The 16,001-nt window shown below is 39.3% G+C and overlaps 1 protein-coding gene and 1 non-coding gene across 3 annotated transcripts in view; both read left to right on the forward strand.

Moving 5' to 3' along the window:
• Window positions 1–16,001, forward strand: part of ARHGAP32 (Rho GTPase activating protein 32) — a 122,299-nt gene that overhangs the window by 67,539 nt on the left and 38,759 nt on the right. For both annotated transcript variants that reach the window (XM_068978079.1, XM_068978080.1), the window contains one exon: window positions 4,131–4,212. In XM_068978079.1, the coding sequence (XP_068834180.1) occupies window positions 4,131–4,212 (82 nt within the window). The remainder of the gene's footprint in view (window positions 1–4,130; window positions 4,213–16,001) is intronic.
• TRNAW-CCA (transfer RNA tryptophan (anticodon CCA)) lies at window positions 13,950–14,021 on the forward strand. Its single transcript has one exon. It is a non-coding gene; the product is annotated as a tRNA-Trp (tRNA).

Raw genomic sequence — 16,001 nt, forward strand, 5'->3', positions numbered from 1 at the left:
GCCTTGTCTTTTTCTTTTTTTTTCTGTTATTATATTTTTATTAGCTACTCCTCTACCCTTGTGGATGCTGCATGCTCATCTTTTCTTTTCCTTCCCTCCTCCTCCTAGAGTGGAAATTCATCTTGACTCCTGCCAAATGCACTGAATTCCTCTTACCTTTCTCAGCCATTTAAATTAGAGCTTTAGAAAATGCTACTTTTACAGAAAGAATAATACAGGAAACAGAATGATATAATTCACAGATCATATTGTTAGAATTCCAGTCATTTTTAACATGGAACATTTTGAGTTTATTAGGATTAATTTATATTTGGTAAAATATTGGCTTGAGTGTGCACTATGTTTTGTCAGACTTCTTCACTGTGACCTATCCTTCTTGGATGGCCCTGCATAGCATGGTTAATAGCTTCATTGAGTTATACAAGTCCCTATGCCATGACAAGACTGTGATCTGTGAAGTGGCAGAAAATTTAAAATGTTCATTAACTGTAATTTTAGAGTTAGTTATGTGTATATTTTCAGTGAAACACAGTTTCTTTTTTTATGGTTGAAATTTTATGATAAGAAAATAGAATCTATTGCTTTTCACAAGTACACAGAATTAGACAGTCAAGATAACTGTCTTAAAAGAGCTACAGTTAGAAGTGCTTTTGGCTTCAAGAAACAAAAGCAAACAGAAAAAGTATCATTGCTGCAGTTGAGTCAGCAGCTTAATGAAACTAGGCAGAATTATCTAAGCTTCTCTTGGCCTTTTTTTAGGGTCAGATGATTGCTACTGCTGATCCATTCCCAAAACCTGGTACACAGCAGAAGGAAGAGACAGGATAGTGACACATTTCCACATGTGCCATGGCTATACCCTGAATGCAAGGAATCTGGAAAACTGAGTATTTAGTTCAGCTAGCATTTAGTAATATTGCACTTAATGCTGAAGGGAGATAGGCGAGCAGGGATGGATGGGAATTAGATGTTGGGTGAACCACCCATGGACCTACCTCTGCATAATACACAGCAGCTTTTCCCCCATATACCTGGACCTAATGCCTTGAGACATTTAAAAGGTGAAAGTGTAGGCACCCCACTCCAGTACTCTTGCCTGGAAAATCCCATCGATGGAGGAGCCTGGCGGGCTACAGTCCGTGGGGTTGCTAAGAGTCAGACACGACTGAGCAATTTCACTCTCACTTTTCACTTTCATGCATTGGAGGAGGAAATGGCAACCCACTCCAGTGTTCTTGCTTTGAGAATCCCAGGGATGAGGGAGCCTGGTGGGCTGCCATCTATGGGGTTGCACAGAGTCGGACACAACTGAAGTGACTTAGCAGACTTAACAGAACTAGTATGTACCAATTTGATACAGTTCCTTAAAGAGGATCATTAAGCTTTGTTGAGTCTTACGAAGAAATAATGGCAAGCTATTTTTATTTGCTGACAGATATTTGAGTTTAGAAACTAGGCTAGGTGCTTTTATACAGATTATTCAGGTAGCTAATGATGTCCCATTTTTATGAATTAAGAAACAGATGTTAAGCAATTTGCTGTAGATCACAGAGCTTAGGAAATGAGTGATCTTTTCTCTATAGCGAATTGCAGAAAATGTATATAAATGGAAATGAATTAGAATTTTATAGAAAGAATGATACTTGATAGTGAGGAAACCTAGGTACCTATAGGCAAAAGGTCAATCAGTCAGTCAGTTCAGTTGCTCAGTCGTGTCCGACTCTTTGCAACCCCATGAATCCCAGTACACCAGGCCTCCCTGTCCATCACCAACTCCCAGAGTTCACTCCAACTCACGTCCATCGAGTCCGTGATGCCATCCAGCCATCTCAACCTCTGTCGTCCCCTTCTCCTTCTGCCCCCAATCCCTCCCAGCATCAGAGTCTTTTCCAATGAGTCAACTCTTCGCATGAGGTGGCCAAAGTACTGGAGTTTCAGCTTTAGCATCATTCCTTCCAAAGAACACCCAGGACTGATCTCCTTTAGGATGGACTGGTTGGATCTCCTTGCAGTCCAAGGGACTCTCAAGAGTCTTCTCCAACACCACAGTTCAAAAGCATCAATTCTTCGGCACTCAGCTTTCTGCACAGTCCAACTCTCACATCCATACATGACCACTGGAAAAACCATAACCTTGACTAGACAGACCTTTGTTGGCAAAGTAATGCCTCTGCTTTTAAATATGCTGTCTAGGTTGGTCATAACTTTCCTTCCAGGGAGTACACGTCTTTTAATTTCAGGCAAAAGGTAGTAGGTATTGTATGTCACATCCATGCATTGGAGGAGCCACAACCCTCTAGGTCTTCTAGTGGCCAACATACTAGGATGATAAAGAATAGATAATGTTGCACAAGTGCTTACTACATTCGTTTTGCTTATACTCATCTGTTTAATCCTCGTAACAAACGTTATGAGTTAGACACGATATCATTATGTTTAGAGGAAGATACTGAAACATGGACCCTAAGTTATAAACCCAGCCTCGTAAGTGGCAGGCCTAGAATAGAACCGAGGCCCTCTTAATCCTGGGGCTAGGTGCATGCTCAGTTGCTTAAGTCATGTCCAGCTCCTTGTGACCCCATGGACTGTATCCCACCAGGCTTCTCTGTCCATGGGATTCTCCAGGCAAGAATACTGCAGTGGGTTGCCATGCCCTCCTCCAGGGGATCTTTCTGACCCAGGAATTGAACCCATATCTCCTGCATTATAGGTGGATTCTTTACCCACTGAGCCACCTGGGAAGCCCCAATCCTGGGGCTACACTTAACCACAAGTGATTCTCTGAGAAGTGATTTGTGTAAGAGAGCATGAGAAGGATTTTTCAAGTTGATTCTCATCTGGTTCTAACCAATCTTGGAAGAATTTCTACTTGTTGATTAGTTAAATAGGAAGTTGAGTAAAATATGGTATAGAATTTCACCAATAAAACAAATACAGCATCATTTTAGAATGCGTGCATATACGAACTTTAAGATCCAAATTCAAATCTTTCAAACAAGCTGATAGTTTATTAATAAGCCCTTTTCAACTCATGATAACTGGTTACATCTTCATAGTTTTAAGAGCTAACGTAGAATATCGATCAAGAAATTGAAGTAAGAATGCAGCAAATTAGTATGTGAAACACTCCCACGCAGATGAAAATTATACAGCTCAGACCTTCACAATGAGTCAGACTCTTGGAAGGCTGTTCCTTTCTTCCCCAGAGTCTGTCAACAGAGGGATGTACAAAGTGATGTAGTTTTCTTGTTTCAGCTTTAACATCTGCTGCTTGGCAGCCCAATCATATTCCTATCTAAGAAAACATCTATAAATATTGGTAAAAATTTCCTTTTTACTTTTGTTTCCCGGATCTTCGTATCTCTATTCATTCTGCTGGCTGTGCAGTATCTCTGGGTGATCTGGAGCTCAGTATTATCCTAGCACAGCTCCTTGGGGGTCTTCCTCACACCACAAGCAATTTGCTACCAGGTCAATTTGGTGTGCTTTTTCAAAGCTGAGATTGGTTGCTGTCTTCTCTTGCTTCCTCACTTATCCACACACTTCTGACTGTTTACCGAGAATGAATACCAGGATTTTAAGTGAGCAATCATTTCATCAGGTTACTTTAGTCTTGTCATGTTTCACGGAACCTATGAGATAATGAAGAAAAAAATACACAAAAAAGTTGAATGTGGTTTAGTGTTGCTTTAAAAAAAATCATAGAGAAAAAAAAATCATAGAGAAGTCAGTAAATATGAAAGTGGGCAGTAGAAGTGTTCACACAACTGGATTGAAATTTCAGCAAAGTAAATTATTAACAGGTATAAATTATACCTCTTGCCATGCATAGCTTGGTATCAGACTAAATATTTTAATTGGAGTAAAAGAAGTTTGGGAAATTAAAAGCTAAAACTAGAAAAGAAGACTTAGACTTTTAGGCAAATAAAACACATGACTCTATATACTCATAGCAACAGATTGTTTTATTATTTGTTTGTATAATTGGCATCATCAGTGATTTAGAGTCTTGGGATAGCAGAATCGCTGGGAGGGGCTGTGGAGCACATTACTGGAATTGAATTGGCAATGCTCACACACTGGTCTGTTCCCTGGTTTAGAATCCTCTCTTTGCTGCCTTTCTTCTTTAGGTGGGACTCTTCCCTGGACACTGTGTTGAGTTAATTAATCAGAAAGTTCCCCAGTCAGTGACCAACTCAGTGCCAAAACCAGGTGAGTACTCTTTCTCTATAGCGTGGTTATTTACCCACTGCTTAAAGATCCAGATTTTCTCTTCCAGTCAGGCACGCAGCTTGTTTAGCTGTTGTGTTCATTGTCATAATATGCATTCTTAATTTTAATGTGGTTTTTCATTTTTAGTGTAGTCTTTTTTCTCTGTTGATCATTTCACAAAGGTTTACATGCATTCAAAATGTTAGGCAGTTTTAAGAACTGTTTGCTCCATTAAGCTTTGTCATTATTTGCTTTTGCAATTATATAGTAGGAATGTAGCCAATTAATGAGCAAAATGATAAAAGAAAATGTCAGGTTTAAGGACCTGACATGGAGATAATATGATTAGCTGAAAATTAATAAATGAAGGGAATGTACATCTTATCAGTGCCTGTGAACATCCAAACTATTTTAAACAGCATTTCTTATTACTTATATAATATATTTACAGTGCTGCATAAGTGTGTGGAATATTGTACAGATATGTAAAGCAATGTATTACAGGGAGTAAAAATCAAAACAGTGGAAACTTCTGTTTTTATTGGGGTGACTTAATCTGGACGAATTTTACAGAATACTTCATCAGGAACTTTTTAACGTGATGTAAATTTTCAGAAAGAAAATAAAAACAAAGAATGAAGATTTTAGAAGGAGGAGGAAGTGATCAAGTGGATTTCTCCTTCTGCCCTACTCTCCCGTCATCCTGGGATTCTCAGTCTCTTTTCGAGGCATTTTTATCCTCTATTAAATCCCCCTTCTTTGGGCAAGCTTGTTAAGCATAAAACAACTTTGTCAGAGAGAACTTACTTATTCGTTAGTGGTTGTGTTGGCTGTAGTTTTCTTTTCTTTTTGAAATGTCGCATCAGTAACTTAAAAAAGAAATCCTGTGCCCACAAGCAGACCCTGCTCCTCCTCTCCCTTGCCCTAGCTCTAAGCAACTGCCAGTCTACTTTCTGTCTCTAGAGTTCTCTGAGCTAGACCTTTCACACAAATGAAATACAATACAGTATGTAGTCTTGTTGTAACTGGCTTCCTTCATTTAGCATAATGTTTTCAAGGTTCATCCATATATCAGTGCTTTATTCTCTCTTATGGCTAAATAGTAGTGCATTGTATGGATATACAGTATTTATTTTATCCATTCACTTTGGGTTTCCATTTTGGGTTATTATGAATAATGCAATAATTAGTGTACAAGTTTCGGTATAGATATATGTTTTCATTTCTTGAGTATGTATGTAGCAGTAGAATTGCTGGGTCATATGATAACTCTATGTTCAACCTTTGGCGGAACCGCCAAACTGGTTTACCTTTGTAAACCAGCTGCACTGTTTTACACTTCCACCAGCAGCATATATGAGAATTCAAATTGTTCTGTTTCCTTGTTACTGTATTTTTGGTTATTGTTGTCTTAGTGGGTATTAAGTGATACATCTTTATGGTTTTGATATGCATTTCCCTGATGGCTAATAATGTTGAACATCTTTTTATGTGTTTACTTATTACCCATTGGTGTATCTTTGGAGAAATGTTCAGACCTTTGTCTATTTTTTAATTTGGTTGTCTTTTTACCATTGGGTCATGTTATACATTCCACATACAAGTCCTTTATCAGATAATGTGATTTGCAGACATACATTTCCTCAAATTCTGTGTTTTGTCTTTCATTTTCTTGATGACATCTGTTGAAGCATAAATATTTTTAATTTTGATGAAGTTCAATTTATTTTTTTTTCTTTTCTCACTTATGCTTTTGATGTTTATCTAAGAAGGCATTGTTTAGCCCCAGGTCAATATTTACTTCTGCATTTTCTTCTAAGAAGTTTATAGTTTTAGATCTTCCTTTTTAGCCTACTACCCATTTTGAGTTAATTTTTGTGTATGTTTTTGAGGTCCAAGTCCATTGGATATCCAGTTATCCAAGCATGATTTGTTGAAAAGGTTATTTCTTCCCTATTTAATTGACTTGACTCCCTTGTAGAAACTCAGTTGACCTTAGATGCATGAATTTATTTCTAGATTTTTAGTTCTGTTCCATTGATCTATATGTCTGTTCGTATTCCAATACCACCCTGTCTTGATTACCATTGCTTAGAGTAAATTTTGCAGTTGGGAGGTCCTCCTACTTTATTCTTTTTCATGATTGATTTGGTTTTTCCAGGTGCCTTTCAATTCCACATGAATTTTAGAATCACCTTGTTAGTTCTAAAAGAAGATGGTTGGAATTCTGATGGGGATTTATTGAATCTACATATCAATTTGGAAAGTATTACCTTCTGGCCAGTATTTAAGTCTTTCAGTCCTTGAACATGAGATTATTTTCCCATTTGATTAGATCCTTCATGTCATTCAACTTTTGTAGTTGTTTTTTTTTTTTAAGTTTTGAATATCTGTTGTTAAATTTATTTTTATTCTTTGGATGCTTTTGTAAATAGAGTTGTTTTCTTAGTTTCATTTTCTTATCGTTCATTGCAAATGCATAGAAATACAATTAATTTTGTATCTTAATCTTGTATCCTGAGACTTGAAATGCTTATGAGTTCTGATAGGTTGTTAGTAGATTTCTTGGTATATTCTATATATAAGATCATGTCATTTGTGAATAGACATGTTTACTTCTTCCTTTCCAATATGGATGTTTTTTATGTCTTACTCTTGCCCAGTTGCCCTGGATGTGTTACAGTGCTGAAGTTTTGAGAATAGGCATCCTTGTCTTACTTTTGATCTTTTAGGAGAAGTCATCTAATTGTTTGTTGTTGTGTAAAAACTTTTAACTGTGTGGTTTTCATAGATGCCCTTTGTCAAGTTGACAAAGTACCCTTCAATTCCTGGTTTGTTGGATGATTTTATCATAAAAGGGTGTTGTTTTTGTCAGAAATCTTTTTTAATGTAATTTTTATTTTTGGTTGTGCTGGGCCTTCGTTGCAGCGTCTGCTCTTCTCTCGTTGTGGCGTGTGGGCTCCTTGCTGCAGCGGCTTCTCTAGTTTTTGCAGCATGGGCTGTGGGGCGTGCGGACTTTGGTAGTTGCAGCTCCCAGGCTCTAGAGCACAGGCTCCATAGCTGTGGCGCGTGGGCTTAGTGGTTCCATGGCCTGTGGGGTCTTCCCAGACTAGGGGTTGAACCCATGTCTCTGGCATTGGCAGGTGGACTCTTCACCGCTGAGCCACCAGGGAAGCCCTGGCTGATACTTTTTATCCATCTGAGATGATCATGAGTTTTTGTGGTCACTGCTTTAAAGTTACCAAAATTCTACATCAAAAATTTACTGTTATTTCTTGTATATTATTTTCATGTATTTCTGCTATATAAACTATATAACTTTTATTGATTATAAAGTCTTATTTTGATCATGTTACCTCAGATATACTATAAACTGTTTTTAAAAATTAGCTTAATATTGATATTATATCAAATACTTTCTCATGTTCTGAATATGAAAGTGAATTTCTAGTAGTGATAACCTCCAGCACTTTTAAAACTTGAGAAAGTTAATCAGTTATTGACAGTTCTGGAAAATGGGTTTCTGTGAATAGACCTGTACGGCGTTGTTAATTCTAAATTAGTAGTGATGTATAATGACAGCACACCTTCAAAAGCTAATATTTAACTCTGATGGGCAACACTGCAGGGTTGGCATAGGGAAATGTGCATTCTTAATACATTTTGAAAAGGATAATGTGAGTTCTATCAGCCTCAGGCTTGTTTCACACTTTAAAACTGTCTTTGCCTTCAGTACAAATAGCTTGAATGTTCTATTTATTTTTAACATTGCCATCTGTCACTGTGAGATACCAGGTCTGAAAGATAGAGCTATAGTTTGAGACTGCAACTTAAAGCTCCCTGTATTATTGCACAACAAGGGCAGTAAGGAAAATTTTCCCTTTGGAACTCTTAATGTTCTCAGTATGACCAATTATTTGTGTCTGTAAAAATAAAGTTAATGAATCACCATGTCCTGACCAAGTTAGCACGTATCCGTGGTACCTTAAGGAAAAGGGCGTGTGTGGGGTGGGGAGGTGGGGAGGAGAGTTAAGAGGAAGAAAGGTAAACGCTTGTTCCAAAGAAACTGGCGTTTGTTCCGTCCCCGCAGGTTCTGCTTTGACAGCTGATGAGGCTGAGGTGAGTGGGAGGAAGAGGAAGGAAGCGCATGAGGACTTCTGTGTGTGTCTCCTGCTTGGCATTTACTGAGCAGTTATTTACTGATGTCTTTCTTCAAGTTTTCAGTCTTCTCAGCTGTTGCCTCCGCAGATGTTTCTTTTGCACACTTCTCTCCCCCTCCACCCCTTCCATATGTCACTCACCTCTCTGATGTTGGCTCACTGTCCTCTCTCCAGCTCACGTGCTTTCTGCTGACCTTTTCTCTCTGTGCAGCCTCTCTTAAGCCCATCTAATGAATTCTGCAGTTCTCATAGCAGGTGTTTTCTTTCTAGGGTCAACACTTGGTCTTTATTAATTTCCATGGTTGAATCCCTCATCTTCCCATCTTATCCACCTTTTCTTCCAGAAAGAAAGAAAGAGCGAGTTTGGAGAGGGAAGGAGTAGGCAGAAGGTTGTGAAAGAGTGAAGAGAAAAGAAAAGAAAAGCTTACTTTATGGGCATGAGCTTCTAAAAATGGAGGACTAGAGAATTTAGACAAACCTCCCCTCTGAAAACAGAAAATCTGGACAGAAATGTAAAAATATAATATGGTCTCTTTGAAGCATTGGAGAGTTAATAAGGTCCTGAGCGGTTACTGAGCTAAGATGAAGCAGAAGAGGGAAATCCAGAGAAGTGACTCAGTGTGAGGGGACCTGAGCCCTCAGGGTGTCAATTAATGGAGCAGAGAAAGTCCTGGTGCTCTCAGAACAATGCAGGAAGCCCAATAGGGCCAAGTTGTTGATAATGCGCCAAGCTTTAAGTTAGGAGTTGTGTTGAAATTGACAACTGATTCTAAATTGAATGGAAATGCAGAGCCCAAAATACCTAAGACAATGTTGAACAAAATAGTGGAAACTTAATATTATAGATATCAAGACTTACTATTAAAGCTTCACTGATTAAGATACTGAGGTTGATACAAGGATAGACAAATAGAATGGCGGTAAAGAACAGAGTCCAGGAACAAACCTGTGGACATACATTAATAGATCCTTGATTTATGCACTGTAGAGCATTGTGAAAAGGACAGTCATTTCAGTAAATGGTGCTAGCTCTTGAAAATTATAGATCTGTATGTGAAAGGTGAAACAGCAAAGCTTCTGGAAGAGAATACAGTGGAATATCATCATGGGCTATTTTCATGATCTTGAAGTGAAGAAGTGAAGTGAAGTGAAGTCACTCAGTCATGTCCAGCTCTTTGCAACCCCATGGACTATAGCCTGCCAGGCTCCTCCATCCATGGGATTTTCCAGGCAAGAATACTGGAGTGGGTTGCCATTTCCTTCTCCATCATGATCTTGGGTTATACATAAAGCAGTAATCCTAACTGAAAAGCTTAATTATTAAACTGAAAGTTCCGAAAGTAAATTGCAATATACTATTAAGATAGTGAAAAGGGCAAATCACAAAGTGATAAAGATATTTGCAGCACACTTATCTGACCAAGGTCACATAACGAAAGTATGTAAAGAATCAGAAAAGGAGAGATAAACTGATTTTTTTTTAATTGCATGAAAACTTGAACAACAGATATCAAAATGCTAAATAAGCACAGCACAAGTTGTTCCACATCATGAGTCTTTAGGGAAATGCAAATCAAAACTTTATTAACTCATGAAAACACACTCACAAGAATGCTTAAAATTTAAGAGTAGCAATACCCAAAGTTGGCAAGGGTGTAAATCACTGAGAATTCCCATGTACTGCAGGGTAGCGTGATGTGGGACAAGCAGTGTTGGCACTGCCTACTAAGCTGTACACATATATACCTTGTGGCCCAGCAGCTCCACTCTTAGGTGTGTATGTAGTGTGTTCATAGCAACCTTATTCCTAATTGTCAAAAAACTAAAGAATTTCAAAGGTATATCCACAGTGGGATAGATAAATAAAGGCGTGCTCATTCAGTAGATTCCTCCACTGAAAATGAAATGAGTCATGGCTATGTGCAACTGCATGGATGAGTCCCACACAAATATTGAGGGAAAGAAGCCTGATTTACCTACATACTTACACTGTATAATCCCATATATGTAAGGAGAGAGTTCAAAGTCATAGAGTTCAGGGCTGAGTTGTGTGGTGATAAACTTTAGGCAGTGGTACTTCTGGAGAGGAGAGTGAGCAGGTGGGTAGGAGGGAGGATCTGGAAGTGCTGGTAATGCTCTGTTGGCCCAGGTGGTGATTATACAGAAGCGTGATGACATAGAGCATCTTTTCATGTGTTTGTTGGAGAAATGTCTATTCTAGTCCTTTGTCAATTTTTAATTGGTTGCTTCATGTTTTTTAACTATACCTCCTATCCAGGTAAATCCTCCTTACGGTATTGCTTTAATACACAAAGGCTGAAAATCACATTCTCAAAATAGATGTTATACTTCCGTACTGTGAAGTACTCTGCAGCCCTCAAAAGAATAAAGTAGAAGCATATGTGCTCACCCAGGGTTTTTTTTTCCTGTGATGTGTTGTTAAATGAAAGAACAAATCACAGAGCAGTACAGTCCTGCTGTAAACTCACAGAGGATCAGGAGGATGCGTCCCTCACTGGAGAGGCGTGTGAGATTGAAAATATAGCAACAGACATTTCTTTTTTTTCCATTTGCTCTGTACTGTTTAACTCCTTTACACTAATCATATATTACTCTTTATAGACCATAATCTCCCCTTCACTCTACCCTGTCCAAATAGGTAATTTCTAAGGTCTTAATGCAGCCACCCCATAAATAGGTATTTTGTGAAAGCAGATTTAATGCAGATGTTTTATTTAGTTTATATACCTATGTGAAAAGCAGGACAGAGGTGAGAGCACGGGTTTCAGCCTTGGGTTTTAATCCCTGTGCCATGTTTTACTGTCCCTGTGCATGTCATTTGGCTTCTCTGATTTTTAATTTCCTCATCTAGGAAGTGAGCCAAGATTCATTTGAAGATTAGATGTAAAGCATTTAAAGCCCCGTGGATACTTAATCACTATCAGCCGTTATTATTTTATCAATTTATGCTTATCTACTATGTTATATCATTTAAATTCAGGAGTGTCTAAAATTAGGTCTATTTAGTTTATGTAGATAACTTATTTAATGTGTGATTTGTTGGTATAAATTTATATGTAAATATTTCACAGTATACCTGTAACAAACAAATTACAGTTGCTTTCATGGGCCCATGGTGTGGAAGCCAGTTTCTTTGGATGGTCATTTGAATAGAGTTTGCATCATGAATTTTTTTGCTAGCAGACATAGAAGGACCTGAGGTTTTCATTTTAGGGAAAGACAGTGATCAAATGTAATGCTAACGAAATCCTTACATTCATTTAAGAAGTAGTTTATAAAGCAACAGCCTGAATTTGTAATTTTGAAAGTAAAATGTCCTTGTATTCTTTTAGAAAACTGGCCCTTCAGAATCTTGTTTTTGTTGTTGTTATTTTATTTGCAATTTTGCCTAATTATAGTTTTTTTTTTTTCCTTTATGTTCATTTGTTTGCTTCTGGGCTGTTTGTTTTCTTTCTTTGAGTGTGCAGTACTCTGCTCTTCTGTAACCATGCTTCCTCACTGTCACTTTAGCAAGTGAAAAGGTTCCGGTTTTTACTTCACCCCATGTGGAACATTGTATTGAATATTCTTCCCATTGAACACATGCTTACTTTATCGCTCTGGAGGCAAATGTCTTAAGAATCAGATATTAAAATCAGTGCCCTAGGAGGCATTGCTGTAAGATTTAAAGGAGTTCCAAAATGCTAGAATGCCCAGGTATTTTTCTCTCCAAATACATAGATATATCAAGATAATACTTTTCTCACTCTCAGGGAAAAACAGAGAATTCAAAATACCACATGTTTGCAGTTGCCTTAGACTTTTAGAATACTATATTTTTATTAAATTGGACCTTGAATCTCAATACAGCCTTGCAGGATACTTAGTATGCGGAATGTATTTTTGTTCCAAACACACCCCTTTTTAACTAGTAGAGCAACTCAGAAAGACTTCCACGATGTGCCCGAGGTTTCACAGCTGGTCTTGAGAAGTCTTTTGACCTCTCCTGGTAATCACTGCCCACACTTAGTACCCCTGGCCTTGCACCAGGTGGATTAAACTCATCTGCGATTGTTAAACTCAAAAACCAGAATTTTCCCACCACAGAACACTGAATAGAGGTAAAGTTTATTGTTTCGTCTCCCAAAACAAATTATTTATTTAATATCTTTTGGTTCTATTACAACAAGAGAAAATAAAAATGTATTTCTGGAAATGAACAGAACAGTAATTAGGGCAAAAGATGTGTTAAAGGGGAAATGAAGATGAGAGCTTATCAGAACCTACTTCATTTGCTAGTTTTGTTTCAGCCATCATTCTTTCTAAGCCTCTCTAATTAATTAAAAAATATATCTTTCGATTGCTCCTCACTGCACATAAAACGTACCTCCAGACTCGACTCTGCTGTGTCATTTTCAGCCATCCTCCTCCTCTGTTCTCTGGTTCTGTTCTTTCTCCCCGTGCTCCCTGGGCTCTGCTTTGGTGTGCTCAGAACATACATACATGTGATCATGTAGCTTTCCCTCTGCTCCTGCTGCCCCTACAGCCAAAATGCCCTCCTTCCCACTCCCCCTGAGTTGACATTTTCCTTGTATTTAGACTCAGGCCATAATCTTGTGCATGAAAGCTCCACTGACTGGCTCTCCCTGGCCCACCTCTCCCTGACCAGCTCTCCCTGACCATTATTCCCAGGCCTGCGTCCTGTTTACCCCCATGTCAGATCTAATAGCAGCTGTTTCCCTTGCTCACTAAGTTGCCATCTCCTCACTGGTGACAAATGTGTTTCATTCATCCTTGTCTCCCCCGCAGGGTATGTGCACACGGGATGCACAATTAATGCCTGTGGAATTGGTCTATCTTAATATTTACTACTAAAATAAAACTTCAGAATACAACCTTTATAACGTATAATCCCTGACTTCAGAAAACCCCAGTGATTTCCCTTTGTGCCAGAATTATATACTAAAGCTTCAACCTGGAATTTAAGATGCTCCATAAAATACTGGAACATTTATGTTTGTAACCTGTTTTTCCCCTTTCTCATCTCTACTCAGTATCAATAATATGTTTCCTTATTCTCCGCTTGGTTGTACTTTGGGTTCCCCCGCCTCTATGCCTGTGGTCTTTCTTCTGCATGAGATGACTTACTCTGTTCTTCATGGAGGCTCCTTGGGCCGCTGCTTCAAAAACTTGAATGTACATTCAGTCTGCCTGAGAGAGAGAGTTAAAAACTGTAGATCATGATTCACTAGGGTGGGGCCTGATGTTCTGTATGTTTAAGAAGCTCCCAGGTAATTCCATAATACTGGTCCTAAGACTGTTTTGAATAACAAAGGCCTATAGCCTACAGTAGCTGTTCCTTGTGTTACTCATTTAGAAACAGAGTTTGGTAATAAGTTAGCTTATGTTGAATTTTATACTTCACTTTTTGTGTGTCTTTTTTCTTAACCTAGAATTGCTTCTGGATAGATATTCTATTGTATATTACTTTGCATCCTTTATACATAGCATTTGTTTTAAAACAGTTGATCAATAATTATGCATAAGAATAATTTCTACTGCTAGTATCAAAGGGCTTCCCTGGTGGCTCAGAGGTTAAAGCGTCTGCCTCCAATGCGGGAGACCCAGGTTCGATCCCTGGGTCGGGAAGATCCCCTGGAGAAGGAAATGGCAATCCACTCCTGTATTCTTGCCTGGAGAATCCCATGGATGGAAAAGCCTAGTAGGTTACAGTCCACGGGGTCGCAAAGAGTCGGACACGACTGAGCGACTTCACCTCACCTCACCTCACCTCAGCTCACTAGTATCAAAGGCCTAAACTCCCATTTAGGCCTTAGCCAGTGCTTGGAGTAGGTTCAATCTAATCCTTGCCATATATAAAGCAACTTTTCCATTTCTGATCATTTCCAGTATTCATTCATTCAGTGATCAAACATTTACTGAGTGCATACCGAGTACTAGGGTAAAATAGTGGACACAACAAACAAAAATATTGTCATTTTGCTATTTGTATTCAAGTTGATGAGAGGGAAAGAAAAAGGCAAACACATTAAACATACACTGAGGTGGGTAAGTGCTATGGAGAAAAACGAAGCCTAGAAGTGAGGTTAGAAAGTACTGGGATGTGGCTCCTGTGGGGCTGTAATTTCAGAGGAGGAGAGTGGAGTGGTCAGGGAGGGGTTTATTAGAAAGTAATATGAAAGTGAAAGTCGCCTAGTTGTTCTTTGTGACTCCATGGATAGTCCCTGGAATTCTCCAGGCCAGAATACTGGAGCCTTTCCCTTCTCCAGGGGATCTTCTCAACCCAGGGATCAAACAAGGTCTCTCACATTGCAGGCAGATTCTTTACCAGCTGGGCCACAAGGGGAAACCCAAGAATACAGGAGTGGTTAGCCTATCCCTTCTCCAGGGGATCTTCTTGACCAAGGAATTGAACTGGGGTCTCCTGCATTGCAGGTGGATTCTTTACCAACTGAGCTATCAGGGAAGCCCCATTAGAAGGTAACTTTGGGAGCCAAGACCTGAAGGAGATGAGGAGTAAAGATGAGGAGTAAAGATAAGCACTTACTTGTGGGAAGAGCTTCCCAGAGGGGAAACTGCCAGTGTAAGGACACTGAGCAGCACGTGTCCAGGCTCGTTAAAGACTCAGCAGGAAGGCCGGTTTGACTAGAGCAGCGAGTGAAGACGTGGGTGAGGTCTGGAGGGTGGAAGGGCATCAGATTCTCCTTGGGGCTTGGGTGCCACTGTGTAGATTTGGACTTTGGTTTAAAGCTAGATGGGAAGACGTGAGAAGGTTTTGAGCAGAGAAAATTCTATCATAAAATTACCCAAATTATTCAAACCTTTGACAGTTTGTCTGTAAATTCTACCAGTTTCATGGCCAAAAACATATCCAGAGTCAGATCACATCTCACTCCATCGACAGCGACCCTCAGAATGACTAGAAAGTTGCCTTCTCAGGGAATTCTCTTGTTGCCCCCACTAGCCACATAGACCCATCTTAATTCTTCACAGGATAACCTCCATTTTGTAAAAAGCAAGAAGAAAGTAACAGGTGACCTCTCCTGTGCCATCAGCAGTCATTGAAAGACAGAGCATGATGAGCCACATTTTAAACTTTGTATTTTAGAATAATTATAGTCTCAGACAAAGTTACCAGAATAGTACAGAGAGGTCCCATGTATTCAAAGCCCAACTTCTCCCAGTTGTCGCACCTCACATAACTATACTGTACATCATCAAAACCAGGAAATGACATTGTCACCATGCAGTGAAGCAGATTACACACTTCAGTCCCCTTTTACCAAGGTTTGCACACACTCACATCCTTACCTGTATTTTTACATGGCAGAAAGTGCAGCCTCTGAGTTTCAGGTGAGGGTTGTTTTGTTATTCTCCTGCACTCAGGAGAGTTACCGTCTAATTTATTTATCCCGTCTGTGCTCGTATGTTGGGGAGCATGAGGGGCTCTTGAGTTGCACTGAGTGTCCCCCAGGTGGCTTTTCTACAGCAGGGACTCTCCTTTACCCTGCCCCCTTTTTCCCTCTCCCCCTCCTCTTTCTGTTGGGTCCCTACCCTTGCGTCTTCAGTGCTGAGGAAGGGAGTGGGGAGGAGGGGTGGCTGTGCCTT

Source organism: Capricornis sumatraensis, chromosome 8 (genome assembly GCF_032405125.1).
Source record: "Capricornis sumatraensis isolate serow.1 chromosome 8, serow.2, whole genome shotgun sequence".
Classification (NCBI taxonomy): Eukaryota; Metazoa; Chordata; class Mammalia; order Artiodactyla; family Bovidae; genus Capricornis; species Capricornis sumatraensis.